Source organism: Callorhinus ursinus, unplaced genomic scaffold, assembly GCF_003265705.2.
Source record: "Callorhinus ursinus isolate GAN/ISIS: 27379988/994484 unplaced genomic scaffold, GSC_fseal_2.0 scaffold6, whole genome shotgun sequence".
In the NCBI taxonomy this organism is placed as follows: domain Eukaryota; kingdom Metazoa; phylum Chordata; class Mammalia; order Carnivora; family Otariidae; genus Callorhinus; species Callorhinus ursinus.
In genome coordinates this window covers 77,980,408-77,998,554 of record NW_027397068.1, presented here as the reverse complement: position 1 = coordinate 77,998,554, position 18,147 = coordinate 77,980,408, and the positions used below count along the sequence as shown (strand labels likewise).

The 18,147-nt window shown below is 49.3% G+C and overlaps 1 protein-coding gene across 4 annotated transcripts; it reads left to right on the top strand.

Annotated features, from left to right (window-relative positions):
• The first annotated feature begins 9 nt into the window (after positions 1–9).
• Positions 10–17,364, top strand: SFT2D1 (SFT2 domain containing 1). 4 transcript variants are annotated; one of them, XM_025866540.2, is made up of 8 exons: positions 10–165; positions 7,586–7,672; positions 8,215–8,297; positions 9,597–9,678; positions 11,846–11,881; positions 13,726–13,784; positions 15,411–15,440; positions 16,876–17,364. In XM_025866540.2, the coding sequence occupies exons 1-8, from the start codon at positions 103–105 to the stop codon at positions 16,913–16,915; spliced, it is 480 nt and encodes a 159-aa protein (XP_025722325.1). In that variant the 5' UTR covers positions 10–102; the 3' UTR covers positions 16,916–17,364. The 4 variants fall into 4 exon arrangements, with proteins under 4 accessions (XP_025722325.1, XP_025722326.1, XP_073750325.1 ...); XM_025866541.2 differs by lacking the exon at positions 11,846–11,881; XM_073894224.1 differs by lacking the exon at positions 15,411–15,440.
• Positions 17,365–18,147: the final 783 nt, after the last annotated feature.

Below are 18,147 nucleotides of genomic sequence, written 5' to 3'. Positions count from 1 at the left end.
GGCGGCCCGGATGTCCGGTCACGTGGGGGCTCCGGGTTCCGGGTTCCCGGAGGGCGTGGGGGTGCGGCGAGCGGGCCCGCCAGTGCGGCGGCGAGTAGGGCCATGGAGAAGCTGCGGCGGGTTCTGAGCGGCCAGGACGACGAGGAGCAGGGCCTGACCGCGCAGGTAGCGGGCCGCGGCGGGGACGGGCGGGGCGGGGCGGGGGCCGGTCGGCCCGCCTCCCGGGAAGAATCTGGGGAGCCTTGCGGGGTTTCGTGGGGTCTGCAGAAGCCTTAAGTCCCACCCCACGCCCCGCTTTGGCCTCTGACTCTCGGGGACCCCTGTGCCGCCCCGCGCCGCCCTCCCCGGGGCTCCCCCGGGTGTTGTGCGCTGCGCTGGGCTCTGCAGCCGGGCTGGGCAGCGCCGGCAGGTGGGCAGCTGCTTTGTCCTGCGAGCTGCGGGAAGCCGAGGTCTGAGCTTCGTTGCGTGGCTTTGCCCCTGGAGGAGAATGAGGGGCCGCGAGTGCGTGTGTGTCTTTTGGAAATAGGGCCACCGGAGTGGGGGGAAGGTCATTGAAAAGTGAAATAAACTGAATTAAACGTTGTTTGGTAAAGCATTGAGCCCCTGGTAAAAGATTCCGAGCCAAACAAAACCATCTTTTGCGTCTGTGCTTCTACCCCAGAGGCTCGATGAAGGTTACTTCCTCTGGTGGAAGAATTAAAAATAGCCGAGGACCAGGAACTGCTCTCTGTCTCTGGCGTGTGCATGCTGACAAGTTCTTTTCTGCCTGCCACAGAAGTGGCACGCTTGGAACCGAATATGCTGCAGAAGGGTCTTTTGTTTGTCCCTCTCCTTGCCTGACTCCCTCCGCCGTTCTATTTATTCAGCCCTTCTTGCGGCCAAGACGCTAGGCTAGTCTGTGAGGGTCCAGAGCCTACAGGACAGCGTCTGCCTCCATTGGACCCGTAACCGGTTAGGCAGATGATGATGGTCACACGGGAACCCACTAATAGGACTGTGAGAGGTGTCAGTGGGCAGTAATGGCCCCCCGACTGACTCACTGTGTTGCGCTGCACTTTGTGCCCCAGCGCTGTGTGCTGGACGATGCAGTATCCATAGCTGCGTGTGGCTACTTACGTTTAAACTAGTAAAACTTGAAGAAGATTTAACATTCTTTTCTCAGCCACGCCCCCCACATTTCGGGTGTTCGGCAGACACGTGTGTTAGTGGTTGCTGCACGGGATGGTACGTGAGTGGGGCATTTCATTACAGAAAGTTCTGTTGTACGGAGCTGCTCTGAACCTTGGGAACATGAAGGTGATAGTGTCGCTTTTCTTGAGCCTGCAGTCTAGAGGGGAGAAAGATGTTGGGAGTATTTGCGTGGGCATGTGGGTGGCCAGCTCCTGCGGGCTGATGGGAGGAGGGGGGAGAGAGCATGCAGCACAGCTCCCCACATGCTGAGTTTGGAGCACTAGAGGATTCTGTCCTCACTGAAATAGGAAGTAGGGTTGCCAGTTGGAAGTTTGGGGGGCGGTGAGTGTTGAGGTTCAGGAAGAAGGTACGAATAGGCAAATGAATGGACAGGGAGCAAAGGTGGGACTGTCAGCGGCACAAAGGCCCCCCTTGTGGGTAACGGTCCTGACGCTGAGGTGGGAGTCAGATTCAGCAGCGGGAGTGTAGGGCAGGGCTGGCAGAGTTGGATTTAACCAGGGTTTGGATGCTGCCCAATGAACGCATCAGAGGCACAGAGGGCAAAGAAGTTGAGGATGTGTGTAGGAGTGATTATAGGAGCAGGGGTGGGGGGTGCGAAGGGGGAGTGAGTGGTGACAGCGGTGGGCTGGGTAACTAGGGATGCTGGAGGGTAGGAGGTGGTGGTTGGAAAGGGGGATACTTGAAATTGAGACCATGGAGAGATTTGAGATGATGGCGCATTTATTACTGTAGATAAGGGGCTTGGTGGTTGACGTAAGGTGCAGAGATTATTGGAGGAGAGAGGGCGAGGAACCAGGAGTCCTAAGAGAGTTTTGGAAGGCTTGCTTACTCCAGTGATGGAATCACCAACAGTTAAGACAGGAGTGGAGGGATGATAGTGAGCCCCATGCAAAATCCTTAGAAGAGCAAGAGGTGTGGTGTGGGGGTGACCCCGGGATGGTTGTGACAGCAGTGAGGAGGACTTTCACCTAGCCCACTTCCCGTCCCCAGTGGTCAGGATGCGTGGGCCTGAGGAGATAGGCCCCGCTTGGAGAGTGCAGGGGAGACCGGAGTGCAGAGGGCGGGAGGCAGGGACCTGGCGGGGCAGAGGGTGAGGGTGTGGGGGGCTTGCTGATGGCGTCTAGGGGGATGTCCTGGGAGTGTGGCAGGACGCACGGGGGGTGCGGGTTGGAGGACTGGATGGGATTGGCTCAGGGTAGACTGGGGAGGTGGCGAGATGGGGGGGTGCCCCTGAGATCTTGGACTGCCCCACCATCCTGCTGAGGGGATTTAGAGGCCAGGCCAGAGGCAGAGTAGCCAGAGTTGTAGGGTCCCTCCTTGTGACATGTCTGGGAAGATGGAGGGAGGGCGAGATGGAGCCAGGTGTGAGAGGGTCCAGACCAACCATACGGTTTCCTGTAGCACTCAGTATAAGGTCTAAACTCTGCTCGAGGCACCTCAGCCCTCTGCAAAACCTCCCCACCTCCCCCCGCAGCCCCCCAGGACGACTGTGCTTGCTCAGCTGCCTGATGGATGCTGGGATGCCCCAGCCCGGCTCCTGGGGCTGGCCTACTGGGCCTTAACCTGTGTGGGCTTTTTCTCGCGGGGATCCGACAAGGGTGACAAGGCAGTTTCTGGTGCCTTGGAGATGAGGACCCGGATCTGGGGGGAGGTTGGTGTCACAGGGAGGAGAGGACTCTTCCCTCTGATGTTGTCCCCACTTCGGTCAGCTCTTGTTCGATGCACCCTCCCCAGAGGCCTGTAGCAAGACTCCTGATGCCGCTGAAGTAGCGCAGCCCGCCCTGCCCTCCACTCGTGGACCTGCTTAATTCCTCCCTACGGCACACACGGCACCTGACGTTCTAGTATGTGGGCGTTTGCTGGTATGAAGACAGCCACTTACCACGTTCACAGCTTTGTCACCAGCGTCGGGCTCAGCTGCTGGGCAGTCGGGGTCAGAGTAGCTGATTAAAGACATGGGCCGGGGCGCCTGGGTGGCTCAGTCTGTTAAGCGTCTGACTTCGGCTCAGGTCATGATCCTGGGATCCTGAGTTCGAGCCCCACATTGGGCCCCCTGCTCAGCAAGATTCTGCTTGGGATTTTCCCTCTGCCTGCCGCTCCCCCTGCTTGTGTGCTCACTTGTGTTCTCTTTCTCTCAAATAAATAAATAGATAGATAGATAAATAAATAAAATAAAATAATTAAAAAATAAAAATATAAAAATATAAATAAATACAAAAATACAAAAATATAAAATAAATATAAAATAAATAAATAAATAAAAATAATAAATAAAAATAAATAAAAAATAAAAAATAAATCAATCTTAAAAGAAAGCAGTAGGCTAAAATGGCAGAGCGAATTGTGCCTCAGATCGCGTTCTGTGACAGTAGTAGCAAGAGGCTGGAAGCAAGGGGGGGCTGGCTTCCCTGTGCCATTTCCCCCGTGGTCTGGGCACCGGGCAGCGGTATGCTCCCCGTCAGGGGAGCCCCAAACACGAGGAGCTGACGTCAGGGAGGAGGGTGTGTGGAGGGCCAGCCCTCAGCAAGGAGGACAAGCACCTGGGGGCGCTCAGTAGTATCTGCTGAGGGAATGAATGAGCAGACGCTGGAGAGTGAAATCAAGTAAGTTTTTTCTTTAAGCTGGAAGAGGCCTAATCATGCGTACAGGTTGGTAGGAAGGGTCTCAGGGAGAGCACAGGAGTCACCCTCGAGAGCGGGGAGGAGCCGATACTGCACGTTCCCTGAGAAGGTCGAGGGCTTGGGCTCCAAAGCAGGTGGATTGGCCTCAGCCACTCTGCGGTCATCCGCGGAAAGGAGGAGAAGGTGTTATTGAGGGGGCTCAGTGGTTTGGTGGAAGCAAGCAGTGGAGGCCGGGCACATTGGCGGTTTGTGTTTTCTGTGTGAAGGAGGGGAAGCTGTCTGCACAGGAGGAGTGTCAGGGCCACACCCGGAGGTTTGAAGTAGCCTGTGGGCAGTGGAGTGAGAAGGTGGGCTGTCTTCACGGCGCCCGTCAGTCCTCCACGTCAGGTTGTCAGGCAGGCGGCGGCAGGGCCCGTGGGAAGGTGGTGATGACCCGGTTATGACCCCCCTCCCCGCCCCCGGTTCTGCTACATGACTGGCCACCAGAGGAAGAGGAAGCAGGCTTGAGTCATGGTGGCATTTTGCCGGATGGATGCAGCAGAAGGGGAATTTTAAATGTCTTACTGAGCTGATGGAGCATGTCCTTTCTACAGAGAGAGAAGGACCAGTGGGCTGGATGGGGGACCCAGAGGCTGCAGGGCAGTCCAGGCACAAGCAGTTGGAGCTGCGTGCCACCAGGACAACATCGGGGCCTAAGAGCAGCGGCTTGAAGTTTGGATGTGGAGTGATTTTGGGTGGTTAAGAGTGTTCTGGGTCACTGAGTGGAGTGGAGGGCAAAGGCCATGGAGATGAGGGGGCGAGGAGCAGAGAGGGTGGGCTGCCCATGTGGATGTTGGGATCATCCAAGATTCTGCCACGATCCAGGGTAGAACCTGTGAGCGGGGGTCCCGAGTGAGAGAGCATGACAGGGAGAGCAGTAGGTGACGGAGGGAGGAGGGCCTGCTAGTCACGGAGGAGGCTGAGTAAGGAGCAGGGCACCTGAGACAGTGTGGCCACCATCCCACTTGAGAGCGCTTATGCACACCTGTTCCTTGAGCTCACTGTCGGCTCACCTTTACCTCTCTATGCGCCACTGTCGTTTTGAACAAGGACTTATAGGAGTACTGCATTTGTGGTGTGCATTCGCTGAAAGCCCACCGCATTCCCACTGTTCAGGTGCTGGTAGCCCCGGAGCAAGGCTCAGGTCGAGACAGCTGCCCTTTTGTGATCAGGGGGCTCTCTCCTGGCTTCTCCATCGCTAGGAGAGAAGCAAGGGTCCGCTGGGCCGCGGGTTCATTCTCTCATCTCTGATGTTGCTGCTGCTGGGAACATGTTTTCCAACTATTTTTTTTCAATCAGTTGCGTTCTAGTTCCTGGTGGTGCTGTTTCACTGCAGCAGGAGTGGACCAGAGAAAAGGGGAGTCTCTCCTGCTGACGAGAGGCTTTCTCTTTGCTTCCTCTTCTTTTGTTTTTGTAATTATTTTTATTTATTTATTTTTTAAGATTTTATTTATTTATTTAGAGAGCGTGAGAGAGAGAGCACAAGCAGGGAGAGTGACAGGCAGAGGGAGAAGCAGGCTCCCCACTGAGCAAGGAGCCCACCTTGGGGCTCGATCCCACAACCCTGAGATCATGACCTGAGCCAAAACCAAGAGCTGGATGCTTAATCGATGGAGCCAGCCAGGCGCCCCACTTCCTCTGCCTTTGATAACAAATAAGTAAAGTAACTGTGCCAGTGTCCATGCGTATTTGTTTTCTGAGACAACCTTTAAGAAATCAGCACAGTTGCTGGCTTTGCTGGGCTTATTCCTGATCATGCTTGGACCAGAAAGTCGCACCTGAATGTTTCTGCTGCACCGGGGCTGGAGGGTCCGGGCTCCTTCTGGCTCCTTTGTGGAGAATGTAGTGCCAGGTGTTCTTGCGTGTTTTCCCACTTAGGCGTCAGGGAATCTGTGATTTGTTTCGGTGTCCTGGACAGTAGGCGAAGCCCAAGGCAAGTCATTTGCTTGTGGGTTGAATATTCCATATTTACAAATGGAAATAACTTGTTTCCTTTTCAAGTTCATCACTTGGAAGATGGTAATAAGGGGGAAATACCTACAATTATATAAATGACCAGGTTGAGAGAAGAATGAACTGGCTCTTGAAAGCCAGCGGCTGAACTTAGGAATGGGGGGGGGGCGGGGTGATGTAAATTTGTAAACCCGTCCCCACGTTACTGCACTCTCCCTGCCCGGTTCCCAGTCCGGCTCCCGTGGGACACTGCTCTGTGTGCACTGGCCACAGGCTGCTTTGCGGTGAGTGGTCTTCGGATTCGTGATGCTCTGCGGAGTGGAAACACTGCAGCGGCCTCTTCCTAGTCAGGAAGCATGACATTTGGACGTTTTCATAGGCAGGTCCATTCTTTGTTTAATGTGGAACAATAGTTTTGCTCTGAACAGGTGACATTGCTGGAAACAAGAATGTGAGTTAAAGCAAATTTTACAAACCATTTAAAATGTGTTAAGTGATATATGTTGCACTTACAATCTTTATTTAGTTATTTTTATCTACTTTTCATGCTGCAAAAGGATTCCCAGGTTAATGGGTTGAGGTAAGGAATGTAGCGAAAGGTATTTTCTGTTTTTGCTTCATTCTTGAAAATACATTATAAGCCTATGATCTTATTTTTAAGTATCTATGGTAATATAAGTTAGACATCAAGTTTTGATATAAAATTCTTAATACGTATTTCTAGTTTCCTGAAATAGCCATTGCTGATACTTTTTCAGCGTCATTGGAAAGTAAGTTCTGAGTGTACTTAGAAATCGGAACGTGTCTGCAGCTGCGTCTGGATTACTGTAGAAGGATCGCCTGGTGATTTCCACTCTACCCACGTGACTTGGTTGCAGTTTGCATGTAGGAATGCTGTTGCTCTAGCATAAATGATCATTTAAAAAATGGGTTTTTAGTAATGGTTGAGGAGGTACCTAGGGCTCTCCTGAGTTGGTTTTGAATGGACTTTTTATAATAAGTGGAAGTTATAGTGGCAGACACAATGGACGGCTGCCAGGTCCCCCTTGTGAGACAGGTGTATGCATCCCCCAGGGGCTCACAGCTGTGCCCTCCTGCACACCCTGGGGGTCCCGCAGGTGTCCCCCTCTGCTGACAGCCCATGGCCAGCTGGCCCCTGCGTCAGGGCGGGACCCACACTGAGGTGCAGTTGACGGCCCAGGCCCAAGCTGAACTCCAGCTGAAACCACGTGATCCCCCCCTTCCCTGTCAGCTCCTCTCACTTCCCTCGGGGTTTCTGCTGAGAGCAGTTCATGCAGTGGGACCCCTGTCTCAGGCTCTGCACTTGGGGGGCCTCTGCTGCCTCAGGCAGGGACTGAGGGAGGCATGGTGAGCCCTGTGTGCCCGGGACCCAGCCTCAGCAGTGCTCCACATTTTCTGGTCTCATTTCATTTTCCCCTATTTTTTTAGTCATTGAGTATTTTATAATACGTATCATACATTCTGTCGTTTCATGCGTGTCGGGGTGCATCTGCTGTCCTGCAGGCAAGGGCTGTTAAAACCAGGGGCACAGTGCCGCGGGCATACCTGTGCTCCCGCCGGCAGAGGGAACAGCGGGGCCCCAAGACCGCCCGAGCCCCACGTCGTGCCCACATTTCCCTGCCCAGCCTGGGGCGGGGGGGGGGGGGGGTCTTACCCTTCTCACGTGACCAGATTCAGGGGAAGCTTTGCCCTCCTGCCGTGGGGAGTCAGATTGCTCAAGGCAGCTGGGGGACGTGTTCTGACTCCCCTTCCTTCCTAAGGTCCTGGAGGCCTCGTCCCTCAGCTACAACACCAGGCTGAAGTGGTTCGTCATCTGCTTCGTGTGCGGCATTTTCTTCTCTGTCCTTGTGAGTTACAGCCTTCTGTTGCCCTCGTGACTTATATTTTAGGCCAGACTAACCCCATTTAGTTCCAGCAAGCAGCCCGCAGTCTGTTTCCAGGGGACATAGTCAGTCACCTGAAATAAAGGGCTAGAGATCAATACAGAGATGCAGAAATTAGTATTTGGGGGGTGGTTTATAGGTTGTGAAAATAATTCTTTTTAAGAAAAATCCATGTGTGTAGAAAGCTGTAGAGTCAGGAATCGAGATGTGTAAACTATTTAACTTGCCGCTTATAAAGAATATTAATTTAAGTAGAGTGAGATTTACGCACATGTGTAGGGAAGGTGTATTACAGTTAAGTTATACATACTTATATGCAAAATAGGCGGAAGAGTCCAGTTAGCAAATAACAATGAAAATTAACTGTCTTTTTAAAACGACGTAGAGACTATACGAGCACATTTATACTTAAACTGTACATTATTATATAATCATTCCTCTTGTAGCACGTTTATATTTTACGCTATTACAACGGTAAAATGATTTCAAAATATATCTGAACTCAGGGGACCGGATTGCTGTGGCTTCCTGGTGGCATAAAGCTGTTTGCAGTGTTTTATACCTTTGGAAATCTCGCTGCGCTAGCCAGGTGCGTATGGAAGTCGGGCTCCTCCACGTTTGGTTTGCTGGCACCATCACCAGCCTTCCTTTCCTGGAGGCACTTCCCAAATAGTATGGCTTCTGGAGCCACAAGATTTATGTTCGTCCAATAAGTGTTTATTGACCCCCTGCTATGTGCCCGGGGCATCACGGTGTGGGAACGGTAGGAATGGCCAGCCTTTGGGGCACTTGCTAAGTGTTTCTGTCTGTTACCGCAGTGTCTGAGGTGGGCACTGTTATCGCCCCCACCTTATGGCCGGGGATTGTAGCACAGAGAGGGTGAGTCAGTATCCCATGATGTGCCCAATAGGGTGACCGACAGGCTTTCTAGCTTACCGTCCTCCAGAGCCCTGGCTCATGGTGCCGTGCTTGGCTCCCTGCTTGGGAAGCCCTGTCTCAGTGAGGGCAAGGACCGGACTGCCTCCCAACCAGCCAGGAGATCCTCCGGTAGTGCTGAGCAGATAGAGGGTGAGGACCGCCAGCCCAGGAGCATTTTGGATTGGGGCGCAGGAATCCCTTTCTGAGGATCTTGGTGCCCATTTGGGTGTGTTGATGTCTGTTGGAGTAGTTGTCAGGTGTATGCGTTTTGCATTTGTGTACATTGAGCTTTCAGAGGTCACCTTCTGTCTCCTCAGGAATATTCTGGATCAGAGGTAGTCAAGTGAACCTGTGTGGCCGAGGCCAAGCTCAATGGGCTTTCCTGGGCTCGTGCCCACAGAGCTGTTCCTTCAGGCTGGAACAGAGCCCAGCTCAGCAGGTTTAGGTCATGTCACTGTGGGGGGCTTTGCGGTGACCGAGCGTTGTTCTGGTCTGTAGCGTGCAGGGGTGAGGGGTAGCAGTGTGTGAATTGGCTCAGATTGGGAACACGTGACCTGAGAGTTCAGGACTGCTCCGGCCATCACGTTCACCGGGAGCTGTGAAACAACACCGCGAATACCTTGTGAGAAGGCATTGGTGTGTCCTAGAACACCAGATTCACGGTTCCTTTTGGGGCGCCTGGCTGGCTCAGTTGGTAGAGCATGCAGTTCTTGATCTTGGGGTTGTGAGTTCAAGCCCACGTTGGGCCTAGAGCTTAGTTAAAGAAAATAAAGTATTAAAGTTTTAGAAAAAGTTTGCTTTTAATGTTAAGGAAAAATATAACTGATTTAGTGAGAGATTTTTATGAGTAAACCAACATAAGATATCTTTTCTTTAAAGCATTTATGTTTATATAGCCAAAGTAGCAGACCCATCTCTTCGTTCTCCTGTTTGTTTCATATAGTACGTACTTTTTTTTTCTTTTTTTAAGTACATGCTTTCTAATGGGACCCGTGAAGCAACTGAAGAAAATGTTTGAAACAACAAGACTGCTTGCAACAATTATTATGCTTGTAAGTAAATAATGAAAATTAAAACTTAGAGAAGTGTTTTTTGCATGATTATCTTACAGATAATTGCCCGCTTTTATATATATACTATTATATTTCTCTTGCTGCATGTAATAGTCCTATCCTTAAGGCTTTGTGTTTAGAGAATTTAGATGATATGGCATTACTTAAATTGACTGACTTGCTCAATCCTGCTTTCTGTTGCATATACCTACCACTGGAGCTCTGAGTATTAACGTGGAGATTAGAGGTGGATGTGTGTCATTTCCCAGCCCCATAGAGCACCTCAGAACGGGTGGCTGTGTGTGCTCTTTGGAGGGTGGGGCTGGAACACAGGTCTCTTCTGAGGCCATTCACCTCTTTTCTCAGGGACGCTTGGCTTCCTTCACGTAGCCTGTCGTCAGGCTTCTGTCCCTTCCCTGTGTGACTGTTTTGTTTGTACTCCCAGCAGCATGGCTTCTGAGCCGTGCCTTTCAGGATGCCATTCATCACTTGATGGGTTTTGTGCATGGCTGTCAGGTCATCACTCTTAAATGTAGGATCTTTGAATCGGGGCAGGAGTGGGCTTGTGGTTAGAAAGTTTGCACATCATGCATTTTGGGTTCTTGGCTGATGTTTTGGGTGCCATGGGCCAAGGAACTGAAGTGCCCCTCTCTCCACTGAGCCCCTTCTTCCCAATTGGCTTGTCTGTGTCTCTTGCAGATTTCTCTTTAAGCACGTTGTTGAACTTAAGGATCAGCATCAGCTAGTATGTCCTTGTAACACTAGGAAGCTTTTAAACACAGCTGAATTGGTTAGATGTGTAGTCAGGAAATGTTCTCAACCATAATGTGTGTGAATCTCCTCCCACCTCTTTACCAGAGGAAAAAACCCTCTTTAGCCTAACTTTTTATTTATGTCCTTATTCAACTTCATCATATTTTATTACCATTTTTCTAATTTTTCCGGTTATTTTGGAATTTCCTATATTAACATGTATAGCAGTATATTAATGTTCAACTTTGTGTGGGTTACCTAAGCTTATGCAACAGCATAAGCTTCTCATACTGTGAGAAGTTTATGTTTTACTAAGATTTTATGTAGCTTGGCTTTCTTTAGGATATCCTGGAACCCATCTTAGTGATGTACTCTACACAAATAAGCATAAAGTCAAGAAGGCTGTTCAAACATTTAGAAATACATACTGTTTCCCAAGAGAGACCATTAAGTATTTAGAGGACGTAACTTTGGTGATGACCTGAGTTGTGGCGTTTCCAGTTGAGTGTCCCGTGTGCTCAGATTTGCTGCTGACATAATTTGTGCTTAATCATGACAGTGAAGCGGTGATTGCCACTTACGCAGCATCCTGTCAGTGCCGGCCCCTAGCCCAGGCCGTGACGGGTTCTGATCCACTACCACCATTGTCCTCTAGAGCAGCTCTGTAGACACCGTCCTCATTTTAAAGAGGAGAAAACTGAAGGCGAGAGCAGACGACTGATTGAACACTCTCGGTGTCAGAGCTGGGATCTCACACAGGGCTCTGCCTGCCAGCCTCCTGCTTTGTCACTGTTGCTGTCGCCCGCCCCTCACCTTCACTCCCCTGCCTCCTTGGGACACAGGGACATGAGTGATGATGTCCTCTTCGGTGTGCAAATCATTGCAGTAGATTCCTTATGTCAAGTTAAGTAAAGTAGCGTGTCCCGGGTGTTCCCCGGCGGCGCTAAGCGTCTGTTGCAGTGTTCTGTTACTGAACATTCACGTAGGCACTTCTCAGCACGGCGGCCGTCGGGGTGAAGAGCACAGCTATCGCGGTGAGCACTGAGTTGTGGATGCGGGTGTTGAACCCCTGTCCCGTACACCCGAAACTGATGTAACACGGGACAGTAGTTATACAAGACCTAAGAAAAAAATGAAAAACAAGACAGCTGATATCCTTCCTCAGGCATCCTTTCTGTTGGTTTATTGAGTGGATTATTTACTAGGTGCTTGTGGTTTGCCAAGGAACAATGCGGTCCTAGACTTTGAGGTGGAGCCCACTTGGCACAGGGTAAGAAAGTACAATCAGTGTGGCTGTGTCCTTGATTCGGTCCTAGAGCTCGATTACGCGCCAGGGAGTGCAGGTTGGCTAATGAATCCTTTTAAGCTTTTAGAAGGACTCACATTTGCGATTTTTTTCTTTCCTTTCCCATAGTTGTGTTTCATACTTACCTTGTGTGCTGCTCTTTGGGTAAGTTATGTGCCTGCCTCCTACTAACCGTGGCCCCTCACCCGTGTCGTCACACCACCCCAAAGGAGCTCAGAGTCTGGCGTCTAAAACCCCCCAAGGTTGGGTGTCCCTAAGATTGTGTACAGTAACATGAGGTTCGTGGTTAGACTTGTGACAGACTCTGCCCTCCAGAACAGACAGGGGAGTTCAGACTCGCTTTTAGGGCAGAAGCACCAGCTCCTCTAACAACTCCTGGGCTCCGAGAGGCTCTTGCTGGGGGTGTTTGTCTGCTGTGCTCGCTGGCTGGCCACGCTGGCCCCTCAGGCAGGGGGATGCTGCAGATGCCGGAGTACATTTTGAGTCACAAGATGTTGAAACTAATAAGGAGAAAGGGCAAGAAAACAAACCAAAACAAATGACCCAAAAGAGACAAAAGGGGGGGCTCGGCTCGCTCAGTTGGATGATCTCGGGGTCATGAGTTGGAGCCCCATGTTGGGTGTAGAGGTTACTTAATTTTTAAAAAGATGTAAAATCACTTAAAAAAAAAAAGGCAAAACAACTTAAATTAATCTTGTAGCTCTTAAGGTATGGTGAACAGCTCCGCGTTAGCCTCTGGGGGGAAATGACACTATTCCAGTTCAGCTGACTTCTCAGTGTTCCTGAGTCTTCATTATATGTGTTTATTGCACCCCCGTCTGCTTCCCAAAGGGATTTGAGGTGGTTCTCGAGCTATCAAGAAAACTGCACATTTAAAAAAAGAAAGAGTAGTGTATAATATATTTTAGGAATATTCTATCAAAAATGTTCTGATTTTCTTTTTAATTTTGATGATGTAAGGACTGAGCTTGAATTATGTGACAATGCTCACACCTCATTTCTCAATGATAACTCAAAAGCATATTCTTAAGCCGTACTTGTATGTCTGTGTGGGGCATTGATTCCCGGCTCTTGGATGGCCTAACCACCTATTTATTTGTAGGCAGTATAAACTAAAAATGGTAAGTGAACAAATATAAATAAAAATGGACAAGGAATCCAAAAAATAGGCCATTTTAACACAGAAACTGTTCATTTTATGTTATTCTAGGAGATTATAATAAAATGCAGTTTTCCTTCAAAAACTAACAACCAGGAGCAAGAGAGGAGTGAAGTTATGTAAGCACCGGAGGACAGAGACCTGACAGCTCAGTGTGGTTTGAGTGTTAATGGTGGTGGAGGTGCCTCTGACCTGGACACGTGGCTTTAATGAGCCTCTGCACAGTTACCTTGGGGGCTCTGAGCCGGTGCCAGACATTTAGCAGTATTTAAATTGAGGTGCAGAATTTTAGAAAGGAAATGTGCAGATTGAAACTTCACATCTACTGAATCTTAAATCTGTCATCCTAGGGGCGCCTGGGTGGTTCAGTCGGTGAAGCGTCTGCCTTCGGCTCAGGTCATGATCCCAGGCTCCTGGAATCGAGCCCCACGTCGTCGGGCTCCCTGCTTTGCGGGGAGTCTGCTTCTCGCTCTGACCCTCTCATGCTCTCTCTCTCTGCCATTCTCTCTTACTTATTTACTTAAGAGAGAGAGAGAGCATGAGCAAGGGGAGGGGCAGAGGGAGGAGCAGACTCCCCGCTGAGCAGGGAGCCCGATGCAGGACTCCATCCCAGGACTCCAGGATCATGACCTGAGCCGAAGGCAGACGCTTCACCGACCGAACTGCCCAGGTGCCCAAATAAAAAAATCTTTTTTTAAAAAAAACCTGTGGTACTAAGAGTAAGCGAAGCCGTCTTCTGCATTTTGAAGGGCAGGAATTGAACTTGCTTGTGAAAAATATTTTTAAAAATCCTTAACTTATCATTTCTCTGTTTTTGCTGTTGTTATAGTGGCACAAGAAGGGCCTGGCCTTACTATTCTGCATATTGCAGTTCTTGTCCATGACCTGGTAAGTCTCACGTGGGTTAGACAGTTAACATCCCCTGAGCAGTGAGAGCATTTTGTTGCGAGCCTTTGAGCCTGGGAACGTGATGAAGGCTGTGCCCGGAGGCCGGACCTCCCGAGAGGTCAGATGAGTGAGATCTGCCAAGTGTCCCGTGAGACTCGGCGTCGCTCGGTGGTGACCGGAGGGCGGGCCGTGGAGAGAGAGGTGGGGGTCACCGCCTGGAGCGTGGGCTGCTGGGCCGGCTTGCTTACACCATGACGCATTTACTGCTTTCCGAGTACGTGAAAGAGAAATGATAAGGAATGTAGGTGATACCATGTGAATCCAAAGAAGTGAGGCCATGTCACGGGAGAAGCCCCAGATAATGTTGGTTTACCGTTCCCTTTGCGCTGTAGGGGTGAGTAATTACAGAGTCGATGTCGTTCTGTGGAGTGTGGCCCTGTCACACCTGGCGCTGTCCCATCGGAATCGTCAGTGAATATGGTTGACCGTTGAGCAGCTGTGGGGTGAGGGGCACCAAGCCCCACCTGGTTCAACACCTGTGTAACATTTGACTGCCCAGAGCTCACCCACTAAGAGTCTACTGTGACTGAAACTGATCAGTACATGTTTTCTCTTATGTCTTAGATGCCGTATTCTTACAGTAATACCTATTTCTTAATTCTTTTTGGTATTCCTAGGCTATGTGGTTCATCTGCGAGTTTTTTCAAATTGTTGCAAATCTCCAACAAAAAAATTTCCCAAAGTATTGATTGAAAAGAAAATCCACATTTAAGTAGACCCGAGAAGTCAGCTGCACGTAGTCGTAGATACTGCTCCCCTGGCCCTCCCACTGCCCGCACGTCCCTGTCCCTCCTTCCGAATGTTCTGTTCTGCCCCTTCTTCCTGATCACACGTTCCCCTCCAGGAAGTCTTGTCACGTTTGGATCGCATGCAATCTGACTGCATAAAAGGCCCAGTGCGTATGTGATTCAATTGGATGAGCTCCACCCCACACACTTCCATGTTTTTCCCAACACAAGAGTTTCTGGAGTGTTTCCCTTTCTCTTTAGAGCTCAGTTAGTCAGTCCCCCCCCCGAGTGGCTGTTTCCCGTCTCCCTGATGGTGCCCCTCTGAGATCACTCTTTGCTTTGGCCCCGGGTCTCTCCCCCCTGATGGCTGGAGCACGCACAGATGCTGCGTGCGCTTCTCCACCTGCTGTTCCGCTCTGTTTCAGTGAACGGTGGCAAGGTTTCAATCAAATTCCTTGGCCTTTTTCTATAATGTGTTGCTTTTTCTATTGTGTCATCTGTACTTAATGATGGGCTTACTCCCTAAAGGAGAATGCAGCTTATTCTCAGTTATTTTATAGTTTTTATTAAAAAACAGGGTCTAGTATCTCCAGCTCAGACTTCAGCAGCAGTTGTCAGGGTCACGTAGAGAGTTTGTTCAGGAGGTGGGGGGTGGGGCACAAAAATTTGTATTTTTAATCAGTTCCTTGCTGATGCTGTTCATTACTGGTCTGGGGCCATATTTTGAGGATTGCCGTACAATATGCTGCCATATTTTCTGGGGTGTTCGAGTAAGGCCACTTGGCGTGAGGAAGAACGGTATTTAGATGGTCTCAACATCTGTGAACTTTTCTTGCAGGTACAGCCTGTCATACATCCCATATGCAAGGTGAGGCTGTTGTTTCTGGTCCTCTAACGATCTTTAATACAAATATGTGAATTTTAGCATATGTACGTTAAAATGTGATATAAAAGGCTGTTTTTTTTTGTTTTTTGTCTTTTGTTTTTGGTGGACTTTGACTTTCTCCCCCCAAAGAAATTATTTTTTAAATAAGATGAGTAGAAGTCTGCCATATAAAGTGAAACCATTTTGAATGTATGTAGCAGTTAGGTTGGGAATGTGCTGCTTTTGCCACCTGGACACTTGCAGGTAGGAAATTCCTGATCCTTCCATGACTGCACATACTCAGGACATGGGACATAGAGACACCAGCAAAACAAATTCTACATTAAAGATAAAGCAAGTTAGTGAAAAAATGACGTGTGATATGTAAGTGTTTGTTTTAAGCCGGCAGAAACATATTTACATGTCAAGAGTAACTGCCGTCTTCTTATATTTTTCCCGAGAAATGTATTCATTTAGTTGTGGAGGGAAAAGGAAAACTCACTGTAATCTTAAACCTGACCAGTTCAGAAGAATACTCTGTTGAGGCACAGCTTTGTTTCTTTGTAAAATCTGGAAACATAGGTTACCTATGAAACACGGCAAAATTGTATGCCTAACATGAACAAGGAAGGAGATTGTAGAAATTCTATTTTTGTTGCATTTCAAATGGCCGATTCTTTTTGATGGGTGCTTACAAGGAGGACAGGCAGACCAGGGTCAACTCCAGGTGGGCACGCTGTGGGACCGGAGACTGCAGGTGGTTCTCCAGTCCTCAGGACCTCTGCTGGGAGATCTGGTGCCGTTTCTCAGCTCGGGGAAAGGTCACCTAGAAATGATGTCCAGCCCTGTGAGTCTGAGCTCGAAGCCACAGCAATTCCAAGCCAGGCCCAACCCCTGCATTTGAGGACCAGGCACAGAATCTGCTCAGACATCTCCAGTTCATTGGTGCATCCATATACAAAGAGTAACTTTAAATGAATGAAAATGTTAAGTAACAGTTGAAACAAATTGTTTTCGAAAGAAAATGTGAAAGGCGAGGGAAGTGAACGTGAATATTTCTTTGGAATTCCGAGGATGTCATTATAAACATTTTCCTTTCTAAAATCCAGTTCATTATTTCTCTTTAAAAAGTATTCTTTTGTTAGGTTATTTTTGATGTTTACATTTATTTCTTTATATTAAGATTAGCATATGTGCTAGAAAAGAGTGCCTAAAATAATGTCATTTCAGACATTAAAACGTTATTTTCAAGTTTCAGTTCTTGATGTTAGGTGATATTCAGCAAAGTTTTTGTTAGGGAATGCTTCGGAGGCTCCACCTGAATTCTGATGTAGAGAGGTGATCCTGCGTTTGTCTCTTGGCAGGAATGTTTTCTCCAACATCATTATATATGAGGCAGATTATTACATTGTGTTTTTTCTCTCCCCCCCACCACCAGGGATGCGGTAATTAAATGCTGTTCTTCTCTCTTAAGCTGAAAATCAGAAACTCTTTGAAAAGAGCCTTGGAAAGTCGATATTCTGTTCACTCCCCAAACAGCTGCTGTGACAGGTTATTAAGACCATTTTGTGTACTGGTGGAAACTACATGCTCGATTCAACTGTTAAACACTTGTAATGTGAAATTCATTATGTCTCATTAACATGTTCTTCCCCAAACAAGGCGTTTTTAATCATTGCCAATTGGAAATGATTTTTAGCTCGTTTTTTAATCCTTTCTAAATAGCATTTAAGATGTGAATATTGAAGGATAAACCTATGCTGCAAGCTTTTTTGGCTCTTTAAAAATGCCTACGTTTTTCTTTTTTCTTTTTTTTAAATTTTAAATGTGAAGGTTTTTACTTTAAGCTAAAAACTGCTTATTATATGTAATAAAAATAATATATAAATCTTTACAATTTTGAAATAAACCCACACTTGGAAAAATACTTTTCTGGGTCAAATGTATAATGTGTTGGGTGGGGGACACACTGACTCAGTCCCGGCACTGTGCACTCTTTCTGTAGAAGAATGAGTAGGCTACAGTCTGCCCTCCTGAGTACACGTTTGCAGATCACCGTGTCATGGTGAAAGTAGTGATAGGGTGTCACTCAGGGTGTAGGGGGCAGCATGCTCCAGGCGCGCCTCCACAGCCCGGGCCTGGGTTGCCCGGTCGTTTAGGGTTAGGCAGGCCGAGGCGCCTGCCCAGAGTGGCGGGGCAGCATGGCCGAGGCCTGGGTGGACAGGCTTGTCTTCATCCAGAGGCCAGGCCCCCGACAGCCCTGGCTTTCTGTTCCGTGTTTGTCAGCACGCCTCAGAAGCCTCAAGATCAAGGAGGGTGAAATGCCTCTTCCGTTTCACTGCTACCAGCGGGGACTTTGTTTTCGGAACCAGAGTGGTGTGACCTTTCATCCTGCGTCGCTGGTAGGTGTAGGGTTCAGCCAGACCAAAGTGAGGGGTCCTCCCAGAGTCAGAGAAGTGGGTCCGTCCAGGTGGCCCGCTGGGGCAGCACCACCGTGCGAGTCCTGAGCACGAAGAGCCGGGCCAGGGACCCGACCCGATGCTTAGCGGGGGCGGACGTAGCCAGGCTGGAAGGTGCCCTAGTCCTGCAGGCGGAGGCCGCTGTTGGAGTGCCAGAGTGGAACCGTGAGTACGCAGAGCTCCCTGGAAGCCCGTTGCCTCCCCACCAGCGCAGGGGGTCCCAGAGCCGAGTGCAGAGCTCTGGTCAAGAG

Coding starts and splice junctions, on each gene's coding strand:
- SFT2D1 (XM_025866540.2), top strand. CDS start 103: ATGGAGAAGCTGCGGCGGGTTCTGAGCGGCCAGGACGACGAGGAGCAG. Junction 8,298..9,596: donor AATCTCGCTGCGCTAGCCAG/GTGCGTATGGAA, acceptor TCTTTTTTTAAG/TACATGCTTTCTAATGGGAC. Junction 11,882..13,725: donor CCTTGTGTGCTGCTCTTTGG/GTAAGTTATGTG, acceptor CTGTTGTTATAG/TGGCACAAGAAGGGCCTGGC.